At 37.7% G+C, this 25,709-nt stretch overlaps 1 protein-coding gene across 1 annotated transcript in view; it reads left to right on the forward strand.

The window, feature by feature from the left end:
- Positions 1 to 463: 463 nt before the first annotated feature.
- DCK (deoxycytidine kinase) overlaps positions 464 to 25,709 on the forward strand; it is a 31,188-nt gene continuing 5,942 nt past the window's right edge. Inside the window, exons 1-4 of the mRNA XM_025435720.3 lie at positions 464 to 621; positions 5,749 to 5,864; positions 22,628 to 22,821; positions 23,869 to 24,016. Of these exons, the coding sequence (XP_025291505.2) occupies positions 531 to 621; positions 5,749 to 5,864; positions 22,628 to 22,821; positions 23,869 to 24,016 (549 nt within the window). The 5' untranslated portion in view covers positions 464 to 530. The remainder of the gene's footprint in view (positions 622 to 5,748; positions 5,865 to 22,627; positions 22,822 to 23,868; positions 24,017 to 25,709) is intronic.

Here is a 25,709-nt window from a genome sequence, read left to right on the forward strand (position 1 = left end):
ACCCGACGTGGCGGGGGCGCACGCAGGGGCCTCGCCCGCGGCGGCGGAGGAGGAGGGGCCGCGGGGGCGTCGGCGCGCGGGAGAGGGAGGGAGGGGAGGGAGGAGGGGAGGGAAGGGAAGGGAGGAGGGAAGGAGGGAAGAAGGGGAGGGAGGAGGGGAGGAGGAGGGGAGAGGAGGGGAGAGGAGGGGAGGGAGGGAGGGAAGGGGGAGGGGAGGAGGGGAGGAGAGAGGCAGGGGTGAGGGGAGGGGAGAGGCGGGAGGGGGCGTGGCTTCCCCGCTGGGCGGGCACCCGGCCCCGCCCCGCCCCCGCCCCGGCCCCGCCCCGCCCCGGCCCCGCCCCCGCCGCCGCCGCCTCCGCGCGCCAAAATCAAACCCCGAGACCGGGCGGCCGGAGAGGCTGCGGCTCCGGGGCCTCTGCCTGCGCGTCGGGTCGGGTTCGGCGGCGGCGGCGGCGGGGCGGCCCCAGCGCGCGCACCTGCGGCCACCTCCATCCCCCCGTCGGATGCGCTCGGGGCGCCGCGAAGCCCGGCATGGCCACCCCGCCCAAGAGAAGCTGCCCGTCCCCCGCGACCGGCTCGGAGCGAAGCCGCATCAAGAAAATCGCCATCGAGGGGAACATCGGTGAGGAGGCTCGGGGAAGGCGCCCACAGCTGGGGGCCCCGCGGCGCGCCCTGCCGGCACCTCCGCTGCTCCTCGGGGACGGCCCGCTCCGGGCGCCGCGTGGCTGCGGACACGGCCTCGGGCCGCCCCCCCAAGGCTCCGCGCCCTGCCCTGCCGGGCCCTGCCCTGCCCTGCCCGGCCCTGCCCGGCCCGGCCCTGCCCGGCTTCCTTCCGCGCCCGCGGGCGGCGGTGCCCGGGGCGCGAGGTCGGGCCCGAGACGGTGCGCCTGGGCCTGGGCCAGGGCCTCCCGCTGTCGGGACTGCGCCAACGGGAGGGTCGCATTTGGTTTTGCTTTGGTACCGAGGGTGCGGCGGGGCTGTAATCTCCACGCACTAAATCACCTTTTAGGATGCCCTCCTCAGGGAGCTGAGACGGGCCCGTAATGCTGTCCTACCTACTTCCATCACGATCAAGATTCGGTACATTTCTGTCCCCTCGAAAGCTTCCCGGCGCTCCTCCGTGGTCCGCTGCCCCTGCGCCCCGACCCCTCGCAACCACCGACCGGGTTTCTGTGCCTGTAAGGTCCGCCTTTTCCCAGAATGTCCTATAAATAGAATCACGGACTATGTAGCCTTTTGTGTCTCACTCCTTTTATTGAGCATGATTAGATTTTTCATATTCTTGTAGTTCCGTAGTTCTCTGCTGAGTAGTGTTCCACTGCATAGATACACCAGTTTATTTCTTCCCCAGTTGTGAACATTTGGATGGTTTCCAGGTTTTTTCTTTTTTTTTTTTGGATGGTTTCCAGTTTTAACCATTATAGATAAAATGGCTCTAAATATCTGAGTACGAGGAAAGAGCTTTTTAATGATCTTAATACTGAGGAGTTCTCACCTCTTCCCCCACATCCAAGTAAACATTGGCTTATGATTCCAAGACCAGTAGTGTTCCTGTTCCTAACCCACATGAGGGTGGACTATACCATGCACGTCATTTTGCAAGGTACATCTAAACTTACATTCTTCTGTATTTCCTACCACAGGAAACCTATGCCTGATACTTCCTGTTCTGATAGAATTTTTTTGGCACCAAGTTGAATACTGGCCATTCATGCATACGGCGAATGTTTTTCTAAAATTCTTAACACATTCAAAACTCTTGAACTTCTTTAAAAAGATGAGGCAAAGCAGATGGTGTAGCAGCATTCCAAGGAGCTGAACACACCCTCCAAGAGGAGACCTTGTTGCATTGTTCCAGTGAGGCATCAGTCCCAAAAGACTCTCATTTGGTCTTAGGATAAGTTCTTTGAAGTTGAACGTTTACTAGTAGGATTCCTTCTAGCAACATACTAGATAAAGAAGAACATGTATATAGGAGGAAGTAGTTGAACAAAGCCATTTCTTTCTTTCTTTTTTTTTTTTTTTTTAATTTTTTATTTATTTATTTATGATAGTCACAGAGAGAGAGAGAGAGGCAGAGACACAGGCAGAGGGAGAAGCAGGCTCCATGCACCGGGAGCCTGATGTGGGATTCGATCCTGGGTCTCCAGGATCGCGCCCTGGGCCAAAGGCAGGCGCCAAACCGCTGCGCCACCCAGGGATCCCTCTTTTTTTTTTTTTAAGATTTTATTTATTTATTCATGAGAGGCAGAAACATAGGCAGAGGGAGAAGCAGGCTCCCCAGCAGGGAGTCTGATGTGGGACTCGATTCCAGGACCCAGGGATCACGACCTGAGCTGAAGGCAGACACTCAACCAGTGAGCCACCCAGGTGCCCCAACAAAGCCATTTCAAAAGTAAATTTGAATGAACAACCCCAAAGATCAATAACACAATGAATTAATCCCCTTCCCTTTCTTAAATCCAGTTAAGCAACATGTCATATCTAGAAAGTTACTACTCCTTAAACATCTTTAATCTTCCCAGCACCTGAAATAATTTCCTAATATGTCACCTCATCTCTAGCGTCTTGACTAGCTCCAGAGGAGACTTAGTATATGCAAATGTAATTTTGTTATTCCCTACTTAAAATTCTCTGATTTCTCCATCATCCACACTTGAATGAGTTGCACACTGATGGCTCGCTTTTGCACAGTAGTGGCATGCGTAGATTTGGAAAACAAATTTTAATGAATTGCTAGCATTTAAAAATTTTGAGATTCCTTGTGAACATCTAGATTCTTGCAATTTCTTACAATAGCAGAAGATCTGGTAACACTGGGCCTGTGTCTCTCTAAGATAACAATTTGCTAATATTTAGATGGGTTATGTTCCTCACCGCTTACTGTCTTAACACTGAAGCTTTGTCAGTTGCTATTAATGTGCTTGTACTATTGTTCCTGTCTCTTCCACCTTATTTGCCAGACCCAAATAAGTATAAATATACAGATTGCTAATATGTATGTAGAATACTATTTTGTGATTCCTAGAATTTGAACTTTAACTGGTCATTTTCCTTTTGTACTCATGTAACTTAACTTCTCATGTTCTCTGTTACTAAAATATTCCCTTGTGTTAGATTTACAGAGGCCTTACCTGCTTCTTCTCATCTTAATAGTTTATAGAGATGATTTTTGGCATCATAATGCCTGCTTGGCATTAGTAATTCCGTTAGGTCCCATGACTTTTTAAAGTATTAACATCTGTGACTTTTAGTTCTTGTTCTCCTTTGCTTTTATAGAATATGAATTTATTCATTGGCCTATTTTCTAGATCCTCACTTTCCCTCTAAAAGTTAAGGAACTAGATATTAATCTGATTGGGAACTACAGGTAACTATTGTTACTCTCTTTGAATTAAGGAGTAATTTTATTTTACTTTTTAAAAGATTTTTAATTTATTTATTCATGAGAGACAGAGAGAGAGAGAGAGAGGCAGACATAGGCAGAGGGAGAAGCAGGCTTCTGGAGGGGAGCCTGATATGGGACTCGATCCTGGGACTCTGGGAATATGCCCTGAGCCAAAGGCAGACAGACACTCCACCACTGAGCTACCCAGGCATCCCTAAGGAGTAGTTTTAAAGAGTACCTGTTTTTGCTCTTGAAATTTTAGAGTATGACCACATAAATTTTTTCTGTTTTTAGGCACATCAGAAGAAAGCTGGATTTTTTAGCTTTACATGTTTTCAGACACTGGCTGTTGCGTGATTTTTAATGTGTTCCTTGGACTCTCTTTCTGAACATCATGTTTTCCTTTCCTTCCTCCATCTAGTTCAGTGAATGTCCATTGATCATTTTATATGCTTCCATTTACCAATCTAAATGCTCCATACAAAATCTGTGGTCACCAGTCTTTTTTTCCATGATTAAATCTAATGGTCATCTAGTTAGATTCTGTGGTGATAATAGGACTTTGTGTTTTGCTTCTCAGCAGTTCTCTGTTACCTTCTTATTGATCGCCTTCATCCATCTCTGTTTTTGCTTTGTGTGTGATTTAAAAAAACAAAACAAAAACAACTTATTTAAGAGAGAGGGTAGGAGAAGAGGCAGAGGGAGAGAATCTTCAAGCAGACTCCCCACTGAGCTTGGGGATCCTGATGCAGGGATTGATCCCACAACTTCTAAGGACCTCTAAGGACCTCTAAGATCATGACCTGAGCCGAAACCAAGAGTTGGGACACTCAACCGACTGAGCAACCTAGGTGTCCCTCTACGTGTGATCTTTTAAAGTTCTGTTTTTTTTCTTCTTTTCTATTGCCTATGTAATGTCCTAGGTTTGAATATAGTCCTTCAAGTCAAAAGTAAGTTCTTTTTGCCATTTTTGGATCCAGTTTATAAGGATGAGGAATCTTTTCCTGTAAGCTTGCAGAAGCTTGTTTTTTAATATTTTAATATCTCTGTGTGTTTTTATTTACATAGGGAGAGAGAAAGAAACAGACTGAGAGAGAGAGAGTGAGAACACATTATGTTGACTAGAGATGGCTAATATAACCGCATTTGGTGACTTCAGATAGGAAGGGTGTGGTGGTCATCAGGAGTGTTGCCACCCTGTTACATTCTAGGTCAAGGCTTTCCTTACTATTAAGTAGAATGTATTACAAAGTAATATTAAAATAGTCAATATAATATGTCCTGATTATACCTGAATATTTCCTTTATTTTCCCTACGGGATATCTCGTTTCTATCTCACTAGAAACTAGTGAATAATCAGGGAAGCAAAGTACATACAACTTTTTTTTTTTTTTAAGGGTTAGATAAGTGCACAGAATCATGAAAGTGAAGGAGAGAAGACATGGCTATTTCTATTTCATGGCCTTTGCAAAAATGTTTTTATAATTTCTGTTAGTTATTATGGCTTAATGTTGTATAGTTATACAATTAATGTCATATAGTCACCCTGTCTCATTATTAAACTCTAGGTATTAGGCGGATCTTTATATTGATTTTATAGTTCATTTGGCTGTTTCTGAGTTGGTTTTAGATAGGAAAAATTTAAACTTGTTTGTAAACAGAGAATAGAGCCAGAAGACAGAAAAATTTGGAAAATGCAAGAGCCTGTAGTGATTGTCACTGTAGTTATAGCTTGTTTATCATGACAGTTTCCATAAAGAGGGTATTATTATTTCCATTGTATTATGAAGAAACAGGCTCAAGGAGTTTCAATGACCTGCCCAGAATCACATATCTAATTAAGTAGGAGAATAGCCTTAACTATTTCCCACAAAGTTATCTCTAATTACTTGGTTAAAGAAAGTGTTTTCTGCCGTAACACCTTGCCCACAATTTTACCAGGTTTTATTTTATTTATTTATTTTTTAAAAAGAGATTTTATTTATTTATTCATGAGAGAGGCAGAGTTATAGGCAGGGAGCTTCCTGCAAGGATCCTCATGTGGGACTCGATCCCGGGATCACTCCCTGAGCTGAAGGCAGATGCTCAACCACTGAGCCACCCTGGTGTCCCTTCACCAGATTTTAAATTCTTCTGCTCCATGGCTTCGATAAGCTAAAAAAAGTAACAAATATTAATACAAGTGGGTAGGAATTCTTTTAGTTTTCATTAAAGTAAATCTGAAGAGAAAGTTTAGGAAATTGAATATTTTTGTTTTTTGTATTGTTTGCTAGTATAAATTTTGTTAGAGCTGGTGACTGTTTTGGCTTTTTTCTCCCACTAAATCTCCATCCTCATTTTTCCTTTTCCTCTCCCAACAGCTTCAGGGAAGACAACATTTGTGAATATCCTTAAACAGGTCTGTGAGGATTGGGAAGTGGTTCCTGAACCTGTTGCCCGTTGGTGCAGTGTTCGAAGTGCTCAAGGTGACTGTGAGGTATGAAAATAAAATTAGCTAAGTAGAATAAATATCCTTTGTTTTAGAAGACCAGTGGTATTTAACCTTTGTTTTTTTTGTTTTTTTCTAATAAAATTTTCAAATCTAGCTTTAAGTATCTTCATCTTCATACATAGATATGTGTATATGTGTGTGTATAAATATTCACTGAACTAAGCCCTTAAGATTTATGTACTTCATTGCATCTAAGTAGAATTTTAGGAGTTTTTAAAAATTAATTTAAAAGTTTAAAAAATTGAATTGCAAATTAAACTCCTTAGGTAGCTTTTTACATTTTGTTTAAAAACAAGCAAAAACAAAGACAAAAAAAAGTTACCCAGTAACTGAATTTTATTAGTTTCACCTTTTGAAACTTTTGTCTTAAAAGAGACAAGCATCTATTTATTTCTTTGTACTTTTCATTCTTGCCAGACTTTCACCCTAGACACAACTGTTAATTTCCCAGCACTTTCCATTCTACATTGCACGTAAGAAAGAAGGAATAATAGTTAAATTTCATTTTTTATTGTATGTGTATGAAGGAAAGGGATCTGATTGCTAGGACTTTCATTTCTGGAGAAATGAGACTTGAAATTGAAAACAGCATAGCAGAAATCTTCAAAATGGGAATGTGTAACTTTTTTAGAATTGAGGAGGATAGAAGATTGAACAAAAATGTCTATTTTTTCAAGTTTAGCTGTTGATCTGAGGAATCTGGGAATAATAATTGTGTACTTAAAATGTAAATCATTAGCAAGATATTCTATAGACTTAGGATATATGGTTTTGAATAACCGAAAATATTCTCTCACACGCTGATTTGTCAAGCATAGTTAGCTTTAGAGACACAACTTAGTACATTCTGATCCTTAGAATAATCCAGGACTAAATCTTAAAGGAAATTCCTTCCCATATGGACTCCATTTTCTTTTCTTTTTTTAAAGATTTTATTTATTTGAGAGAGAGGGAGAGAGTATAAGTGGTGGGGGGAAAGTCAGGGAGAGGGAGAAGCAGATTCCCCCCTGAGCAGGGAGCCCAGTGTGAGGCTCAATCCCAGGACCCTGGGATCATGACCGAGCCAAAGGCAGATGCTTAACTGACTGAGCCACCCAGGTGCCCTTGGACTCCATTTTCATAAGAAACTGATATTTCAGCTTGGTCTTTGGGGAAAGACTGGATTAGCCATAAGTAGAATTTTAAAGTGGGTAAATTTATTTGCTTCTTTCTTTTCAACATTTTTTAATGACCTATGATATAACTATAGAAAAGCATAAGAAACTACTTGAGTTTGAAGAACAATTGGGAAGCTAACCATAGCCAGGTCAAGAAATAGATTATTACTGATATTCTAGAAGTCCCTATTCTTCCTCAGGGCACAATATCACCTTTCCTAGGGTAACAACTCCGCTAAGGGTAATCACTCACATAAAATAATTCTTGCAATAATACTTTATTCTGCTTTCCAGAAATACTTTGACTATACATGAACAATACATGAGCATATCTCTAAAAAATATAATTTAGTTTTGTCTGTTTTTGAATCTTATATAAATGAAGTCAACTATAATCTTTATCCTCTTGCTTTTTTTACTTTGTAAGTATGAAATATGTCCATATTGTGGCATACAGTTGCAGCTTGTGCATTTTCATTGCCATATAATATTCAGTTATATTTATATCTCACTGTTTGTTTATTCTGTAACTTTGATCAATTTTTGAGTGATTTCTAGTTTAGTTTCTGTAAAAACAGCTGCACACATACAAGAGTTTCTCTAGGAATAAGAAGTAAAATCACTGGTTGGTGGGCTATTTGTATGATGCCTGTTTTCCAAAGTTGTTATTATCAGCTTCCTAATTTTTGTCATTCTGTTGGGTGTTTAATATTATGTTTTAAATCTGTATTTTGTTGATTGCTAATGATATTGTGATTATTTAATTAATTTATTTGCCATTTTGATTGCTTTTGTGAAGTCCCTGTTCAGGTCCTTTTGTCATTTTCCTTTGAATCTTCTGTCTTCCCTCCCCTCTGCATTTTTATTTCCCAGAGTATGTCTTGTTGGCCTTTTTCACTGAAATGCCCTACTCATGTTTGCTTACCTTCAGAAATGAGAGACCTATGTTCTAAAAACACTTCTTTACCCCTCATTTTGGGGTAAACTATCAGTGCAGTTATTCTCAGATGTTAGATAAGAACTAGACAAATTAAACTAATGTCAGAAATACACAAGAGATTCTTTTATTGAGAGAATGTTAGACTAGATTGGATTAGTTGACCTCCACTTAAGGCCCATTCTAATTTTAATGTCATAAGCTTCTAACTCATTAAATATGAATAACTAGTTCTCTGGCACATTAAATACCTCTGCCTTTCATTATACCTATAATCTGGGATGCAGAAACTGATGCCAAAAATGCCAAAAATTTTAATTTTGTAGAGAGAAATATAATTATCAGATTCACTGAATTCGGTCAGTAAGTTCTCTGTGGAGGCCCATAATTCTCAACCAGTGGAAGGAACTCATAAGAATCCAAAGTTTTATTAGTATGCTTATAGAATGACAGACAATCCCTTGGGAAGTTTAATATGAGAAATGGCTCCTAGTTAAAAATGACTGCCCTAGTGAATTACCGTTAGTATTGGGATTATATTGACCCTTTTAGTTAGGTTGGAGAGAAGAGATTGAAAACATTGCATTAATATATGTGAGAAGACAAATTTATAGTAAGTCGGTTGTCTACTAACCCTAGAATCAGGGCCCAGGGGAATTAGTTATAGTATCTTAATGACTGATATCATCAGACATTGATACACCTTTGTCTCTATTTTCAGGATTCTCTATTTCCTGGTTTCACGGATCTGATATTCATGTTTATGGGTAGGGGCAATTTCTTCCCACGTACTAGAGTCAAAATTCCAAATTGATCTTTATAACTACCACATGGATGAACCTATACATTCATCATACAGTTTAATCTAGTCATGTTTCCGTAGTATTTCAATTTGATAACCTTAATTGGTACAGATTCTTGGAGGATAGTTTTATTTTTGTATATAAATTGGGGTCTGTTTATGATGTTGGTCCTTTGTACTTCTAGGTGGCATTTCAGACAATGTGGATAGTATTTTGGAGATAAGGTTGTGGAGTGTGAGGATGGTGGGGGACAGGTTCTCTGTATCTTTAGATATGTTCTTCTTTTATTCCAGACCTCCACTAAACTCAGGAAATGGGATTTTCTTCCTTCATCCTGCAGCTCTTCTCCCCCAGACCTGTTTCTGTTCGATTCCTCACCGTTTTAGTGTGAATCACCCATGGTCTAAATCTTAATTTTGTTAGGAGGTTGTCAGTAGTGAGAAGTAGTCGGTCTTCAGACCCAACCTTGGCAAGGCCAGTCTACTTGGGATGTTCTTCATTTATCTCACTCTTTGGCAGTTGCTGTAGAATTGGAAGAGTTGGGTTATTGGTACCTTTGATCTCTTACCTTAGCCAGTAACTTAATTTGCACCTTTATGCTTTGCTTGCATTTTGTTTTTTAGCTGTTTTATTTTTTTTTACCTGCCACCTAGTGGCTGAAATGTTGCTATACTATTGATAACCACCAATTTTAGCAAAATAATGAGACAGAGTACCTAAAAAGATTATGTAGCCTTCCCTCCTTTCCTCTCCCACGATAACATTATCTTTAAAGGTCTACCCAGATGATCACCAATCTTGGAATTGAAGGTTTATTTCAAATAGTTGCTTATTTGGTGGTTTATATTATTATTTAGGCCCAAAGCTTTGATTTAATAGCTTCCATTTAGCTTATTTTTGAGATGGACAGATTCTTAGGGATATATCTCTGCTCTGTCCTGTTTTTCTTATTGAATTTAAGTCTTAAGGGGTCTTTGTTATTTTTTAAAAAAATATTTTATTTATTTATTCATGAGAGACACAGAGAGGGAGGCAGAGACACAGGCAGAGGGAGCAGCAGGCTCCATGCAGAGCCCGACATGGGACTTGATCCCTGGTCTCCAGGATCGCACCCTGGGCTGAAGGCAGCACTAAACCGCTGAGTCACCCGGGCTGCCCAGGATCTTTGTTATTGTGAAATACTATTTTACTTTTATCCAACACTTCTTACCACTAAGAAGCCACTGAAAAAATTAGAATTGTGATAAAGAAGGGATAAAATATACTTGTTTTTCAAATAACAGCATTTTTTTGATAAGTCATTCTTGAAAATTAGTTAGGAATGAGTAGGAAAGTACTTCTACTCATACCTTCTGAAATATCTTGATAACTTTTTTGGCTGTTTTATGATTATCTTGTTTGGTAGATTCTGATCTTTTTTTGATTGAACTTAATTCAACTCTTGCAATGTTTACAAAATTAGATTAGAATTAAAAGATAATGATTTTGTATCTTTACTCAGTATTACTGTTTTTCACTTACCTTGACAATAATATGTGCTTTATGCAAAATAATGAAGTATTCTATCATGAAGTGAGTTATAGAATTATAGATATGAATGACAGAAACAGTAAAAGTTATCTGTTATCCCATCACCTTATCTGTATCTTATGTATAGTTGACATAGTAATTTATTATATCCGATATTGGCAGCGGGGTGGATACATAATTTTAAAAACTATACAGTAATACAGTAAAAATATACAGTAGTATTCAAACATTGTTTGAAGTTAAGAAAATATCATAGATTACCAAAGGAAGGAACTAAAACTCTCCTGGATTACTCAGAGAAGACTGCAGATCTTACTTGGTACAATAGTATACAATTTTGTGCTTTGCTTTTTTCTCTCTCATGTTTATTTCAAAGGTAATTAAAAATGTCAGAGTTTACTATAAATAATTTCTAAAGGCAACCTAACTTACGTGCATGTACCAGTATTTACATAATATAAATGCCTAATAATAGTGGAATGATAGCCTATTTGCTTAGTAATGTGATAAACATCTTTGTGGTTAAATCTGTAATCCAAGTTATTTCTTTAAGACAAATTTCCAAAAGTGCAGTTAAGTAGGCCTAAGAATATAGATTTTAAAAAGTAAATATAGCTAAGCTGCTTTGCAGAGATGTTCTATCAACTTTTACATAATATAATTTGACCCTGATGCATTCAGATATTTTTATTTGGGTCCTTTTCAGAGGGGAATGAACTGAAAAAATTACACTCAAGTTGGTAAAGATGATATACAGTGTTTTTTTTGATACATTTTTAATTTGAATTTTATTCTTAATGTTCATAGTTGCATACAAAAACCCCCAGCGATTTGTAGTCTCTGAAACTTCATGTATAGAATCAAAAGAAAATATTTTATATGGGCTCTTAGATTATCCTGAAAAACTAGAAAATGATTTCCTGGCTTAACTGTTAATTTTTTAATTTGGTGTGGTTGAACTGAGACAACAGCTAACATCTTGAAAGCTATAAAAATATACTGTAGATTTTTAAATTTTGTTTTAATTTAAGCATTTGTATTTTTAGAACAACTAGCTGGTTATTATTTTTTCAATTGGGTTATGAGTCAGAATTGGTTCTCTAAATTATTTTCATGTAGTAGACTTTGAAATTACTTTGGGCAAGAGTAAACAAATCTGGAAAATCCAAATAAAAAGAGTCTTTTTTTGTGTGATTAATATTTTCATTGTGGAAAAAACATCATAAACTTTACCATCTTAACCATTTTTAAATATATGGTTCAGTAGTGTTAGGTGTATTTACAAGGTTGTAAAGCAGATCTGTTGTAAAACAGATCTTTTCATCTTGTAGAACTAAAACTATATTCATTAAACAATTCTCCTTTACCCCTTTTGTTTAGCCCTTGGGAGCTACCATTCTTCTTTCTTCTATCTATGAATTTGACTACTTTATTTAATTAATTTTTAAGATTTTATTTCTTTTTTTTTTTTAAAGATTCTATTTTTAAGTAGTCTCTGTACCCCCTATGTGGCTTGAACCTACAATCTCTAGATCAAGAGTACATGTTCCACTGACTGAGCCAGCGAGGTGCCCCTGAATTTGACCACCTTAGATTCCTCCTTATAATTGGAATAATACAGTATTTGTCCTTTTGTGACTGGCTTATTTCACCTAGCATATTGTCCTCCAAATTCTTCAAAAAAAAAGTTTCAAACTTCTCACTATATAACAAGCCCGTTTCATATTATCTATGTAACCTACTTTGTTATCTTTGTGCATAGCAAATTTATCCTGTTTTTCAGATGAACTGAGTTCACTTCTAAGGATATTATTAAATGTCTGTATCAGGTAGATTTAAGGTAATACTTGCTGCTATCATAAGCTCTAAAATCTCTGTAGTTCAAAATAATAAATGTTATTTCTGAGAGAACAGTGCAATATGGTATTTAGTGGATAACGTACCATGCTGTGATGCAGCGACCCAGGCCCTTTGTAAATTGTGGCTCATCCAACCTCTAGAACAGTGCTTCAGACTTTAATGTTTAATAGAATGACCTGAAACATTTGTTAAATCACATACTTGGGCCCTTACCTGCACCTAGTTTTTGATTTAATGCATCTGATGTGGGGTGGGTGCTAAAAATGGGCATTTCTCACAAGTTCCCAAGTAATGTTGCTGTTGCTGTTACGGGGACCCTACTTTGTTATCCCTGCCCTGGAGCTGAAATTGAGAGCTTCTGCTCTAGGATCTTGGTGTCCTTTGCTTCTAGCTGATGGAGAAAGAGAGGAACATCACATTTGAGGTTTTTAGATTGAAGCCTGGAAATGGTATACATTGTTTCTGCCCTACTTTCATTGACTAGAATTGAGTCACATGGCCATGCTCAACTACAAGGGAGGCTGGGAAATAAAACCTGGTTTGTGTCCAGGAAGAAAAGCAATGTGGCTTTAAGGAACACATAGTGGTGTTTATTTTTTAATGTAACTTAAACTCAAAATGCCAAGTTTAATTAATTTATGTGGAAGAGATCTTCAACAAATATTCTCTATTTTCCACTTATAAGGTAAAAAAGAAGTTGATAAACTTCATTTAGCTGAAAAGATTCATTTGTATGAAATATTTTTTTCCCTGGAGGATGCTGAATAAATAGGAGAGTCAATTTATAATTAACAAAACCTTTTCAATGAAACTTAATAGATTTGTTCTTTAAGCAGTTTGGGAAGGCAATTAACTACACCCTTATTTCCGTTCATCACCTGCTGAGTTTTTTCTACACAGACTTATTGTTGACAGTTAGCTTCTTGCTGTTTTATGCCTTTTTTTTTTTTTTTTTTTCAATTTTGGGAAGAAGATTCAGTTAATTATGTGGTTTGCGGTATGTAATTTAAACTCTGCCTCAAAGTGCCATGTGTTTGTGTGGTTTTTAGTTCTTAACTGAAACTTTGAGGTCAATATTTATACTTCTGGATTTTTTTTTTTTCCCCAGAGGAAAACCACCTACTTTGAGTGTGAACTTCTAGAAAGTGTTCAGGGGTGTTTATTTGGGCTAGGATTGAGAACAGGAATTAAGCCATCATATTTTATTCCTTATATTCCTTAGGATATAAGATTAAAGACTTCATACGACTTTATTTTGTATGTAGCTTGATGTTACAGAAAAGGCTGGGGAAGCATCCTTTGCCCACCATAGGGACCTCTGAAGACAGCTCCTTGTTTCTTCCTTTTGTCTGGGACTATAGATACATGTTTGACCCTACAGTGCACGTGGTAGATAAATGTCTTTCTTCTAAAAACAAGAGTATTCAGGAAAGTCAGCTGTTAGGACAGAGCTCATTCTTGGTTTTCTGACAGGTAGGGAAATGATCATTCCTAGTTCACAAAGGAAGGACTTGTCTCCTAAGATGTTTTGCCTTCTGATTCTCTGGACTATGAATACGAGCTCTTCTTTGCCAAAGCAATTGCAGTTGAACTAATAATAATGGGATATGGTTCCTGTAAATGGAGGCATTAGGCTTATATGTTTGATTTGGCATGTGTTGATCCTCTTAGGGGTTACTGTTTGGTCATTGGAATTTAGAGAGAGGGAATATTAGGAAGTGACAGTGACTGGCATATCCCAAGGTATGTGAGATTGTCCTTTTTTGCATAGATAAAATTGGAATTGGTTTTATTTTCCTTTCTAAAATTAAAAGTTTAAAAAGGGAAGCATATGCTTAATGATAAGATTGTAGGTGAAATTCAGTTACATTAAATGCTGTTGTAATAAAATTTTACATATAACCTGAATATTTATAAGCTCTAATTCAGCTACTAGTTACAATATAATCTTAGAACACACTTTAGTTTTTCTAAACTTTTCTTTGTCAGTAAAATGGGAATGGTAATAGGAAAAATCAAACTTGTGTAAGAATTAAATAAAAAAAACAAAAATGAAAGTCCATTGGGTTAGAAAGACTATATATAGTCAGGGAGTGTTTTATAGTAAGTTAAAGTACATGAGATATTTGGGAGATTCTTATACTAAAAAATTATTTATTTATCTGAAATTCAAATTTAACTGGAGGTCCTGGGTTTTGTTTTTTTCTTTCTTAATCTGACAACTCTAATACTAAAGTATCCTAATATATTCTAGTACTGTGCAAGAAAGAATATTGCCACAAAAAAGAAGGAATTACAGTGACTTCTTTCTGTTCGTCCTCTTATCTTGATTTGGAAAGTGTGGAATGGTAGGGTTTATTGACTTTGACCTATAATAGTGAAGTGGCATTAGTGAAGTGGCAGTCCTCAGATGCTCAAAATTACTTCTATGTATTTTACAAATTAGAGGTATATTTAGAATACCAGGTCTCTTTAAAAAAAATCCACATATTAAATTAGATATCCCCTAATGAACACTACTATAATCAGACTATATAAAAATCTAATAACAAAAATTTGACTGTATAGAATATTTTAATGGATATTGTGGTTGGGGGAGAGACTGGTAAATAGGTACTGCCTAGGTATCAGGAGTTTTTAAGGATTAAAGAATCCCAGAAGAGACCTAAGATGACCTTGCCAATTTAATTATTTAAACACATAGTACTGGCAGCCCCGCTGGCGCAGCGGTTTAGCGCCGCCTGCATCCCGGGGTGTGATCTTGGAGACCCGGGATCGAGTCCCACGTCGGGCTCCCTGCATGGAGCCTGCTTCTCCCTCTGCCTGTGTCTCTGCCTCTCTCTCTCTCTCTCTCTCTCTCTCTCTGAATAAATAAATAAACCTTAAAAAAAAAGCCACACACCTAGTACTTTATGCAGAGTTGGTACTAGGCTAGAGATATGAACAAAGTAGTGAAATATTTTATTTTATTTTACTTATTTTAGAGAAGTAGAGAGGGGCAGAAGGAGAGAGAGAAAATCTTAAGCAGATTCCCTGAGCACTGAGACCAATTCAGGGCTTGATTCCAAGAACCTAGGATCAGGACCCAAAGCGAAACCAACAGTTGGACACTTAACTGACTAAGCCACCCAGGTGCCCTGAAGTGAAACATTTATTAAGCTTTTGTGATATTTTGTAAGAGCGGTAGGTAATTTCACTGTTTCTAGAGGTCAAATATTGAGAAGAATTTTAAAATTTCTAGTTACAGAATGCCAAATTCATACATTTCTTTGTCAAAAACTTGAGGAGTGAAGTAATCCCATTTAGAAATTGAGCTAACAATTTGCAAACATAAGAATTTTATCTATTGGGTCAGATCATGACTAATTATATCTAGCATTTGAGCTGTAATTATGATCACAGAGTATTATGTGGGAATGTGTGATTGCCTTTCCTCCAAAGTTTAGGGTTATATCAAGAGTATATTTGGGGCTCCTGGCTGGCTCACTTGGTAGAGCATGTGACTTTTGATCTCTGGATCATGAGTTCGATCCCTGCATTGGGTGTAAACAAACAAACAAAAAATCTTTAAAAGAACTATTATATTTATCAACATGAATTTAACAATTTCGAGAAATTTTAAAGCTGTGAATGTTCATTGATTATGGAACAAAATCGCACTTTAAAATTTGGGTCTAAATTTTTTTTTTTTTTCTAGTTTTAGTTGATCCTCATACTAGTACATATAGAATTGGTAAACAAGTCTGTATATATATATTTTTCAGGATTTTGGTCCACCTCTTTTCTGATTATATCTAGTCATGTCAGCTTCTTGTTCATTTTAGTTAACTGTAGCTAATTTGCTAAAATCTAATTTACAAGTCTTCATTTGCCTTTTTGTCAGTCACAAGGAAAAGTGGCTTATACAAATTCACCATTTAAATCACTTGTCAAGAAGTTGGCTTAATTTTATTTTCTCCAGAAAGCACTAGAATTTGAAATAACCCTGATAGGTATTTTTCAAATTTACTGATTATAGTAATGAAGTTCCATTTTTATAATACTTTAAAATTAGGGGTTTAATTGGACATTTTCTACATTAATTATTTAGGCTGATCAGAATATGTAACTATATATTGTTATATTATTTAGTAAAGATTTATTTGAAGTAGATACTATATGTGTGAAGTTTTTAGGAAGTAAACTGCTTATTGAATCCTAGGAGTTCTTAATTATTTTAAGATATAAGGCACCATCATTTAAAAGCTAACTTTATTTAAATAAGCAAGTGTATATACACTATATATATGTGTGTGTGTGTATATATATATATAAAAATATATATGTAGTCTATGATTATTGAGGAACCAAAGACTTTTAAGTAGATCTATTAATATTTACTATGTTAGAAATTTAACTTGAAACACTTAAAAAATTTGCCAGCTAATTCATTTAAAAATCACAGTTGTAAGCCCATTACATGTTAACTAACATAAATAACTATTTTCCCAAAAAAAAAAAAGAATTTAGTGAGGAAAGTGAGATTGTTTTACATTTTGCATTATCTCTTAATGTCTGACTTATTAGCAAACCTGAGTTCTCATATCTGCTTCTACATTCCAACTGTTGCAATATCATGTGTTATGTAGCATCTAGAAAATTATACATTCATAAGAGAATGAGAATGGAAAAAGGTACATTTGTTACTAAAATCTTTTTTTTTTTTTTTAGGCTTGTAGACCCCTCTCAGAATCTCAGGAACTCCTCAGGCATTACCCTGCCACACTTTGACAACCTCTGTTCTAGATAGTATCTTTAATCTGTAGAAATTAAAGACTCAAAAGAAATTCTATAAAAGGGCAGCCTGGGTGGCTCAGCGGTTTAGTGCTGCCTTCAGCTCAGGTCGTGATCCTGGGGTCCCGGGATTGAGTCCCGCGTCGGGCTCCCTGCATGGAGCCTGCTTCTCCCTCTGCCTGTATCTCTGCCTCTCTCTCTTGTCTCTCATGAATAAATAAATAAAATCTTAAAAAAAAACAAACTATTAAAAAAAAAGATTCTTTAAAAAAAACCCTGCATCCAAAAGATTAGTAATTCCACTGTGTCATCACATCTGGTTTGTGTTCATATTTCTCTATTGTCTCCTAATTTTCTTATAGTTTGTTGATATCAAGAGTCAAAGTTCACATGTTATATTTGGTTGATATGCCTTTTAAATTTTAATGTATTGGTTCCTCTTCCTTTTTTTTCTTTGTAGTTTAATACTTGAAGAAACTGGGTCATTTGCTCTTGTACAGTTTCCATCATTCTGGTCTTGGCTGAGTGCATCTCTGTGGTATAGTTTAACATGTTTCTCAATCTCTGTATTTCCTGTAAATTTGTAGTTAGATCTTCTAGAGCTTTGATTAGATTTGGTTTTAGTTTTTTTTGGCTAGACTTCTTAGGTACTGATGTGTACTTTCTTTCACATTTCACCAGGAGCATGTCTTTTTGTGATGTCAAAATCGATTAGTCTGTTCAGGTTTTGTCAGCTTATAAAATTTCCCTCTTAGTTTTTCTCTAATAATTTTAGGATCTATTGCTAATTTATGCCCTAATCGTTCGGTGTTGGAAAGATGATATTCTAATAATCAAGGCTGTTAGCTAAGATTCTTCAGTCAAAGAAGACCATTTCCTCTTCTACTATTTCATTAACCTGAAGTAACATTTGTAAAGAAAGGGCCAGAATAAAAAAAAATTTTTTTCTCATTAAACTTTTGTTTTAATGGGTCTTAAAATTCTGTGACAGAATTTTGGTCAAGTTGTTTCCATTAAAAAGTACTGATTTTAAAAACTAATGACTTAAAACTGCCACACACACAAACCAAATGGTCCACACAACATTCTCCCTTCCTTCTGAGGGTTTTACGATGCGTTGTTCTCATTAACCAGACTTTTACTATTCAACCCAAGTGGCCGATTGACACAGTTCTGAGGCCGTTCTTCCACCACCGATCAAGACTGGGGTGGCAGGTGTTGGGGATAATACTCATTTAGCCTCCTGGGCTTTCTGGGCAGACTGGGGGACTCTGCCAGCTCCAGCTGCCTTCTTGTCCTCCGCTTTGAGGACATCCGCGCCACCGTCTGTCTCATGTCACGAGCAGCAAAACGGCCCAGAGGAGGGTGGTCAGAGAAGCTCTCAACACACATAGGTTTGCCAGGAACCACATCCCCAGATTTCACGAACTTGGGACCATCTTCCAGCTTCTTTCCAGACCGACGATCTACCTTCCCCTTCAGCTCAGCAAACCTGCAAGCGCTGTGAGCTGCGGGACGGCCCAGCACAGGTGCGTGTCCAGCACCGATTTGGCCTGGAGGTTCAGGAGAATCACCTGAGCCGCGAAGCCAGCTGCTTCCACGGGTGGGTCCTTGTTGCTGTCGCCGGCCGCGTCGCCGCGACGAACATCTTTGACAGACACGCTCTTGACATCGAAGCCCACGTTGTCCCCAGGAAGAGCCTCACTCCAGCGTCCCGGTGCATTTCCACACTTTCCTTCGGGTGTAACATTGACCGGAGCAAGGTGACCCCCTGCCAGGCCGAAGAACACCAGCCCCCCTCGGCCCCGGGCCGGTACCGACACCACCGATTTTGCAGGCGTCCCGGAGAGGCAGGTGCAAGGGCTTGGCAGGTGGACGAGTCGGCGGCGGGATGCAGCCAGAGCTCCGAGCAGTGGGTTCCCGCATCCCCGTCCTCACGGGGCACTTTCCATCCCTTGACCCAAGGCATGTTAGCCCCTGGCTCCAGCATGTTGTCACCATTCCAGCCAGAAACTGGCACAAATAATGCTACTGTGTCGGGGTGGTAGCCAATTTTCTTAATGTAGGTGCTGATTGTTGGTGTTAACACAATGGATTCCACTGAGCCACCTTACAGCCAGAAGAGATAGGAGGAAATTGTTAAGGAAGTCAGAATACAATTTTTTATATTTTTTCTCTAAATTTCCAGAATAATTAATTGGTGACCTAGCAACCTCTAAAGATGTTTAGAGAGTTTTTTTCCCCCAGGTTTTCTTTAATTATGAATTTATAAATTTATGCCTTCCATTCACCATTCCTTTCAGATGTTCGAAGACTCCTGTCTTTTTGACAAGTGGAAGCCCTTGCCCTTGGTACAACCTCAGTAGATTTTGATAGTTTACTTGTTCCCTGGAACAAGATGTATTAAGCTCATCTTGTACATTTCTTTCTTCAGGCATAGAATCTGGTATATGACCCTAATTCCTTTCAGTGGGAAATGGTATTTAGACATCATAATCTGGGTGACATTTATGTTTATTTCTGCAAGCTTGTCATTGTTTATAGTCCTTTTGGTGGGCAGAGTTAGGAAAACTGTATCTTATAGAAAGGAAAATAATTCATGAGTTCTAGATGCTAGTTCAAATTCATAAATAAGATTACAGAAATTGGGGTACCTGGGTGGCACAATTGGTTGGGCATCCCACTCTTGGTGTTGGCTCAGGTCATGAGATGGGGCTCCGTGTTGGGCCCCACATGCAGCACAGAGTCTGCTTGAGGATTCTCTGTATCTCTCCCTTTGCCTCTTCTCCTTCCTGTCCATCTCTCTCTATCTCAAATTAGAAAAAAAAAAAAAAAAAAGATTACAGAGATTTTACTTTATTTTTTATTCTGTATTTTTTTTTCTTAAACTGGAAATATTGGTTGTGATTATGAAATCACAAAATGCTGGGGAGACCTTGCTCTGTTTTATTAAGAAGATAGGCCCCAAATGCCTTAAGGGGCCCGGTAGCTAAACAAATAAATCAGGCCTGTTGCGAGAATCAACAGGAAATATCAGAGGCTGATAAAACGGAGAGCATATGTCCCACCTGATGGAAGCATGTGTGACGTGGCTATAAGTAGTTTTTACTTAGAGAAAATACAGACACAGTATTGCTTGGTTTTCACAATAATTTTTTTTTCATTTGAGTATAGTTAATACACTATTGATGTTACATTAATTTCAGTTGTTAGCATAGTGGATTCAACAAACTGAATCTTGAACTGTGCTCACCACAAGTATATCTACTGTCTGTCACCATACAACTTTATTACAATATCATTGACTATATTCCCTATGCTGTGCCATTTTTTCTTGTGACTTACTCATTCCTGAACCAGAAGCTTATATCTCCTACTCCCCTACATCCATTTTGCCCATCCCCCATCCTCCTCTTCTCTGGCGGCCATCAGTTTGTTCTTTGTATTTATAGATTTAATTCTGCTTTTTGTTTATTTTTTATTCATTTTTTTTCAGATTCCACATACAAGTGAAATCATATATTTGCCTTTTTCTGACTTATTTCACTTAAGTAATACCGTCTAAGTGCATATATTTTTTTTTGAGTTAATATTTTTGTTTTCTTCGGGTAAATACCCAGTAGTTGAATTACTGGATTATAAGGTCATTCTATTTTTAATTTTTTGAGGAAAGTCCCTACTGTTTTCCACAGTGGCTGTACCAATTAACATTCCCACCAATAGGGTATGGAGATTCCTTTTGCTCCACATCCTTGTCAATACTTGTTATTATTTTTTATTTTAGCCATTCTGACAGGTATAAAGTGATATCTCATTGTGGTTTTGATTTACATTTCCCTGATGATTAGTGATGTTGAAGATCTTCTCATCTGTCTTTTGGCCATCTGTATGTCTTCTTTGGAAAAATGTCTATTTAGGTCTTCTGTCCATGTTTTTTTTTTTTTTTTTTTTTTTTTTTTTAATTTACTTATGATAGTCACAGAGAGAGAGAGAGGCAGAGACACAGGCAGAGAGAGAAGCAGGCTCCATGCACCGGGAGTCCGATATGGGATTCGATCCCGGGTCTCCAGGAACGCGCCCTGGGCCAAAGGTAGGCGCCAAACTGCTGCGCCACCCAGGGATCCCTTCTGTCCATGTTTTAATCAGATTGGGTTTTTTTATGTTGAGTTGTATGAGTTTTTAATATATTTTATATGAGTTTTTAATATATCATCCCTTATCAGATGGATATATCATTTACCAATATCTTCTTCCATTCCATTCAATAAATTGCCTTTTTGTTTTGTTGATAGCTTCCTTTGCTTTGCAAAAGCTTTTTATTTTGTATTGCAATCTCAATAGTTTATTTTTGCCTGAGGAGACGTATCTAGAAAAATGTTGCTATGGCTGATGTAAGAGAAATTACTGTCTGTTTCTCTTTTAGGTAGTTTTATGGCTTCAGGTCGCACATTTAGATCATTAATCCATTTTGAGTTTATTTTTGTGTATGGTATTAGAAAGTAGTCCAGTTTCATTCATTTACATGTAGTTGTCCAGTTGTCCCAACACCATTTACTGAAGAGATGGTCTTTTTTCCTATTGTATATTCTTACCTCCTTTGTCATAGATTAATTGACCATATAAGCGTAGGTTTATTTCTGGGCTCTCCTCTTCTATTCCTTTCATCTATATATCTGTTTTTGTACCAGTACCGTACAGTTTTGATTACTACAGCTTTGTAGTTTATCTTGAAGTCTAGGATTGTGATAATGTTACTGAAAGATCCAAGTTCGGCTGCTCATTGCTCAAAAAGCCAATACTCAAGATGAATTTTGATTGATAATATGAACTTTATTCAGGAGGTCCACCACCTGGGGAGAAGGTAGAGTCTTGTCCAAAAGCCGACTCTGAGATTTCTGCCTGGCCCAAAGATTTTTAAAGGAACTTTAGAGCATTTAATCAGTAAAAAGGGAGCACAGTGGTCTGTAACACTTTTTGATTGCATGTAGACTCAGTGGTGCCAGCTATAGATATTATGGTGGTTGTGATTGGTGCCCAGGGTGGCGGGGGAGGTTGTGCAGGAGAGTTTAGTTCCGAGTTTTTCTAGGAATTAATAAACGATCTGTAGATATGCCAAGAAGGTTAACTGATCATGATCACTAGGGCTAAAGTTGCTTGCTAAGACTTACAGACTACTAAACTGTCTGGAGGGGCTGAGGCCATGGATTCAATGTGATTTTTCTTTCTCATGATTGCTTTCGCTATTCAGGATCTTTTGTGATTCCATAACAAATTTTAGGATTCTTTGTTCTAGTTCTGTGAAAAATGCTCTTCTGGTTTTTGCATTTTTTAAAAGAAGATATAAATATAGGTGTATTATGTGAAATTATTTAGCTTTTAAATTTTGACAACTAATTCCAGTTTTTAAAAGGGCCAAACAAGTATTTTCTGCCATAGGCTTTTGTTTGTGACTTCTTGTGGAAAAGCTCTAAGGAACTGATGGTTAAGCTGGCCTTTCAAGTTCTTCTAGACCTCAGGCATCCTGAAGAATACCATGGGAAAGAGCAGGAGGAAGAGGACTTAATCATGTTGGTTTTGCTAATTGTGATGCATTTATTTATCTAACTTCTCTTTTGGGCTTTTTAAAAAATTTAAATAACTATTGATCATTAATTTTGCCTTTTGTTTCTTTTTTCAAATTCAAAATAGGAACTGACAACATCTCAGAAAAGTGGTGGGAATGTTCTTCAGATGATGTATGAGAAGCCTGAACGGTGGTCTTTTACCTTCCAGTCATATGCGTGCCTCAGTCGAATAAGAGCCCAGCTTGCCTGTCTTGATGGCAAGCTCAAAGATGCAGAGAAACCTGTATTATTTTTTGAACGATCTATATATAGTGACAGGTATATATAATAAATGAGTTGCACTTGTCATTTTGGAATCATGGCTTGGAACTGGAGCTTTTTTTTTTTTTTTTTTTCTGTTTCCTGGTAATCAAAACAAGGCTGTTTTGAGGATTTGAAATGCAACATTACCTTCAGCAGTTTAGTAATAATGGCTAATGCCATTATTAATTATAGGGAAGCCCTAGTGTTAATTAAAGTTGCTAGCTTCCGTGGAAACTTTAAGGAATATGATAGCCATCTCATTCAGATTTGCAGAGAAGTATTTTTTTCTTCTACCCTTCTTAAAATCCTCATCTCCTTTGGTTAAATCTGGATCTGTACTCTGGACTTGCATCTTCAGCAAGATCAAAAATCTCTAAGGGGGGGGATTTTTGATCCTTAAGTTACCCTGCTTATGCAAAGATTCTTTTAAGCTAGAGTTGGCTCAGAACAAATGTTCTCAAACTTTGGTCTCAGGATCCCTTTTCATTTTAATAATTATTGAAGAGCCCAAGAGCTTTGTGTCTTATTGATATTTATGTTATTAAAAATTAAGATTGAGAAATATAAAGAACATTTACTAATTTATTTAAAATTAGTAATAATAAACCTATTACATATTAGCATAAATAACATACTTGTAAAGTTATATTTTTCAAAACAAAAGAATTCGTGAGGAGGATCATTTTATATTTTTGCAAATCTCTTTAATGTCTGACTTAATAGGAGACAGCTGGGTTCTCATTTATGCTTCTATATTCATCTGTGTGCCATGTTCTTTTGGTTGAAGTATAGTGTATACAGTAATCTGGCCTCTCATGGAACCCTTGAGAAGATCTTGGGGACTACCAGGGGTCCTTAAACTACATTTTTGAGAACTGCTGGCAAAGAACATATTTCCTATAGTTGGAGATATTCTGTTGATTTTTTTTCTGCTGTCTAAGGCATTATCTGCCATGGATCTTGGGAGAATGTTCCATGTCCATTTAGTAGATTTACTTTCTCTTTTCTGTTTCTTTGTCTTTTTTGGAAAGGAATTATGTGTTGATATAGACTCTCTTTCAGGTATGTCTTTGCAGCTAATCTGTATGAATCTGAGTGCATGAATGAAACAGAGTGGACAATTTATCAAGACTGGCATGACTGGATGAATCACCAATTTGGCCAAAGCCTGGAACTGGATGGAATCATTTATCTTCGAGCCACTCCAGAGGTGAGACTCAATAAAAATTTGCTTGCTCCATTGACAATTTAATATTTAGAAATCCTTTTGGTGGCACGCAGTGAAGGCAGTTTAGTTGAACTCCACTCCCTTACTCTCTACCTCTCACATCCAAATTAGAAACTCATATCTGTGTAGATAGAAGCATTCTCTTTGTCAGCAAAGTAGAAACCCAGATTTGGCAAGTTGCTCTTTTTAGGTCTTTCTTTGTACTTCTCAGTTTTGTTCTTCATTATTTCTTCCTAACTTTTGCAAAGTCTCTTACCTGTTACAGCTAGATTGAAATTTTGCTTGAGTGACTGCTAGAGTATAGGCATCTTGGTGTGAGACAGGGTATTTTAATTACTGTTGGATTTCCATTGCCTAGAATAGGACCTAGATACATAGTAGGAGCTCAGCAAATATTTGTGAATGAATTGCAAAGTTGATGGAGGTCTGTTTCAAGAAATCTTTTATGTCTGTTCATGGCTTGGACTGGATAGCAGCTTTATTTTTATTTTTATTTATTTATTTATTTATTTTTTTATGATAGGCACACAGTGAGAGAGAGAGAGGCAGAGACACAGGCAGAGGGAGAAGCAGGCTCCATGCACCGGGAGCCCGATGTGGGATTCGATCCCGGGTCTCCAGGATCGCGCCCTGGGCCAAAGGCAGGCGCCAAACCGCTGCGCCACCCAGGGATCCCTGGATAGCAGCTTTAGTTGAGAAGAGACTTAGAGGGCTCTTTCCATCTTCAGTTAAGGGAGCTTACTTAGAAATGTGCCTTTCATGATCGGTTGTAAAATAACTGTTCTTACTTATATATGAAGTTATGTAATGAATCCAGGAAGACCAAGTGGATGACTTTCATAAAGCTAACCTAAATAAGAGCTTATATTTATTAAATTCTAGATTTGGTGCTTACATTCCAGTTTTTCTGCTTTTTATTCCTGTCTTCCCTAAGACACAAAGAAGGCTCTGATGAATATAAATGTCATGATTTCTAGCCTGAGAGAATATTATGTTATTATTGAAGCTGAATTTTTAAAGAAACCAGGTTTCTGATTCCAAGTGATGACTTTGTTCTTTTTAATATAAAGGAAGCTCGAATTTAACATCTATTTTGAAATTCACTTTTGTTTTTGAGAATAATTTTTTTTTTATTTTAATTACGAAAATAGGGACGCCTGGGTGGCTCAGTGGCTAAGTGTCTGCCTTCGGCTCAGGGCATGATCCTGGGATCTGGGATTGAGTCCCATGTTGGGCTCCTTGCAGGGAGCCTGCTTCTCCCTCTTCCTATGTCTCTGTCTCTCTCTTTTTCTCATAAATAAATAAAATCTTTAAAAAAATTACAAAAATAGTAAATGTCAATATAGCACATAAAGAATACTAATAATTTCATTTTGTTAGAAAGTATAGTCAGTATCTTAAAGTCTAACACAAGTCTAACTTTTATTTCATCAGTATTATTTATAATATCTTGATTGTAGGATCATGTAAGTATTTGAAAAGAGGATTTATAATACATTTTGAAGCATTTACATTTTACCAAGCTTATTTTGTACAATATTTTTCAAGTATGGATCCCATAAGTTTATAGACTTACTCTAAAAGTACTATTTGGTTTAGAGTCATCAAATGATTGAAAAGCACATGAAGGGAAAAATGAACTATTTCAACTTTTTGGAAGGAATAAATGGCGATT

The sequence above is a fragment of the Canis lupus genome, chromosome 13 (assembly GCF_003254725.2).
Source record: "Canis lupus dingo isolate Sandy chromosome 13, ASM325472v2, whole genome shotgun sequence".
In the NCBI taxonomy this organism is placed as follows: Eukaryota; Metazoa; Chordata; class Mammalia; order Carnivora; family Canidae; genus Canis; species Canis lupus.